The 1,488-nt window shown below is 43.7% G+C and overlaps 1 protein-coding gene across 1 annotated transcript; it reads left to right on the top strand.

The window, feature by feature from the left end:
- Window positions 1-379: 379 nt before the first annotated feature.
- LOC140182295 (uncharacterized) lies at window positions 380-751 on the top strand. The gene has a single exon (XM_072228453.1). It carries the CDS (start codon window positions 380-382, stop codon window positions 749-751), a length of 372 nt encoding a protein of 123 aa, XP_072084554.1.
- The last annotated feature ends 737 nt before the right edge of the window (window positions 752-1,488 follow it).

Raw genomic sequence — 1,488 nt, forward strand, 5'->3', positions numbered from 1 at the left:
TCTCTCTTTCTCTCTCTCATGAAGCTCACGCCTCGGTCCATATCCCCATCACACCCAGTTGCTCCAACTTCGACTCCACCCGAACCGCCATTCACCTGAGCAACCAAACATTAGCGCCGTCTGTAGGGAGATCCTGGTCTCGGACAACAGAATGCAATTCTCTGACAAAAAATTGGGGGAGTTCTTAGCTGGATTGGGGATTAAGCAGAAGTTCTCCTCGGTGGAACACCCTCAGAGTAACAGTCAAGCTGAGACAGTGAACAAGGTTATCATTAATGGATTAAAGAAGCATCTTGATCAGCAGAAGGGCTCATGGGCAGACGAGCTAGCTTTCGTGTTATGGTTTTATAGAACAACGCCATAATCCTCCACCAGGGAGATGCCTTTCCGGCTTACCTACAGTGTGGACGTGATTATCCCTGTGGAAATCGGGAAACCAAGTCCAAGGTTACTCCTGGGAAGCGGTAGTGAAGCGGTTGAAAAAGATTTAATTGATGAAACAAGAAAGATGGCTCACTTGTCGGAAATGGTGCTGAAACAAAGGATAGCTTTACGCTACAATCAAAAAGTACTGAGCCGGAGCTTTGAGGAAGGAGACTTATTGTTGCGGCGCAACGACATCAGCCTCCTGACTCCAGGAGAAGGCAAGTTAGCAGCCAACTGGGAAGGGCCATACAAAGTGAGAGAAGTTATCAGGAAAGGCGCATACAAGCTAGAGCGTTTGGACGGTAGCGAGGTCCCAAGGACTTAGAATGTGGCGAACTTGATGAGGTTCTAGTCTTAATGGCGACTTCCCAACACAACAGTTTTTTCTCACCTTTTGTTTTAATTGTCATTTTTTACTTTACCACCTGTGTTAGATGTCTTGTTTTCTCTTAAATGCCAAATGTTTGTACTTTCGTTCAAAAGGAGGCGCTCTTTCCCCTTATCCTCCACACGAGGTAACGGTAAGGGATTTTAACAAGGCCTACTGTTAAAAATTCAAGTGATTAGTTTATGCTACTCTTAGTCATACTTATGGTTTATTATTGTTTTATTTAAATGGCAACTCGGGACTGATTATCCTGGAAGCTACGACGATTGCAATTAACGGATATCCAACGTATAGTAGTTCATGGCCTGACAGCCAAGTAAAGAAGCAATAACCCAAACATTCTAATCATGAATGAGAATGATAATTTAAAAAAAAAAGTCGGGGGGAGGGGGGATCATGTCAGCCCATTAGCGATTAAAAGTCGGCAGCATTAAAATTCACAATAAAGACTGTCAACAAAGGTTAACTTGTTTCAAAGCTACAAGTTGGAGGCACCACATCGGCCCAATAAAACAAAGCAAAAGTACAAGATTCATTTTTTACAGATACCTCACTTCCTCGAGATGTCCACAATCTTCCCATCTTGAACCATCTTGAAAGCTCCAATCAATGAGGTATCGAGGTCAGGAGCAAGAAGGGAGACCTGAGCTTCAATTCCCTCCTTGATAGCCTTA

Source organism: Arachis hypogaea, chromosome 19 (genome assembly GCF_003086295.3).
Source record: "Arachis hypogaea cultivar Tifrunner chromosome 19, arahy.Tifrunner.gnm2.J5K5, whole genome shotgun sequence".
Lineage (NCBI taxonomy): Eukaryota > Viridiplantae > Streptophyta > Magnoliopsida > Fabales > Fabaceae > Arachis > Arachis hypogaea.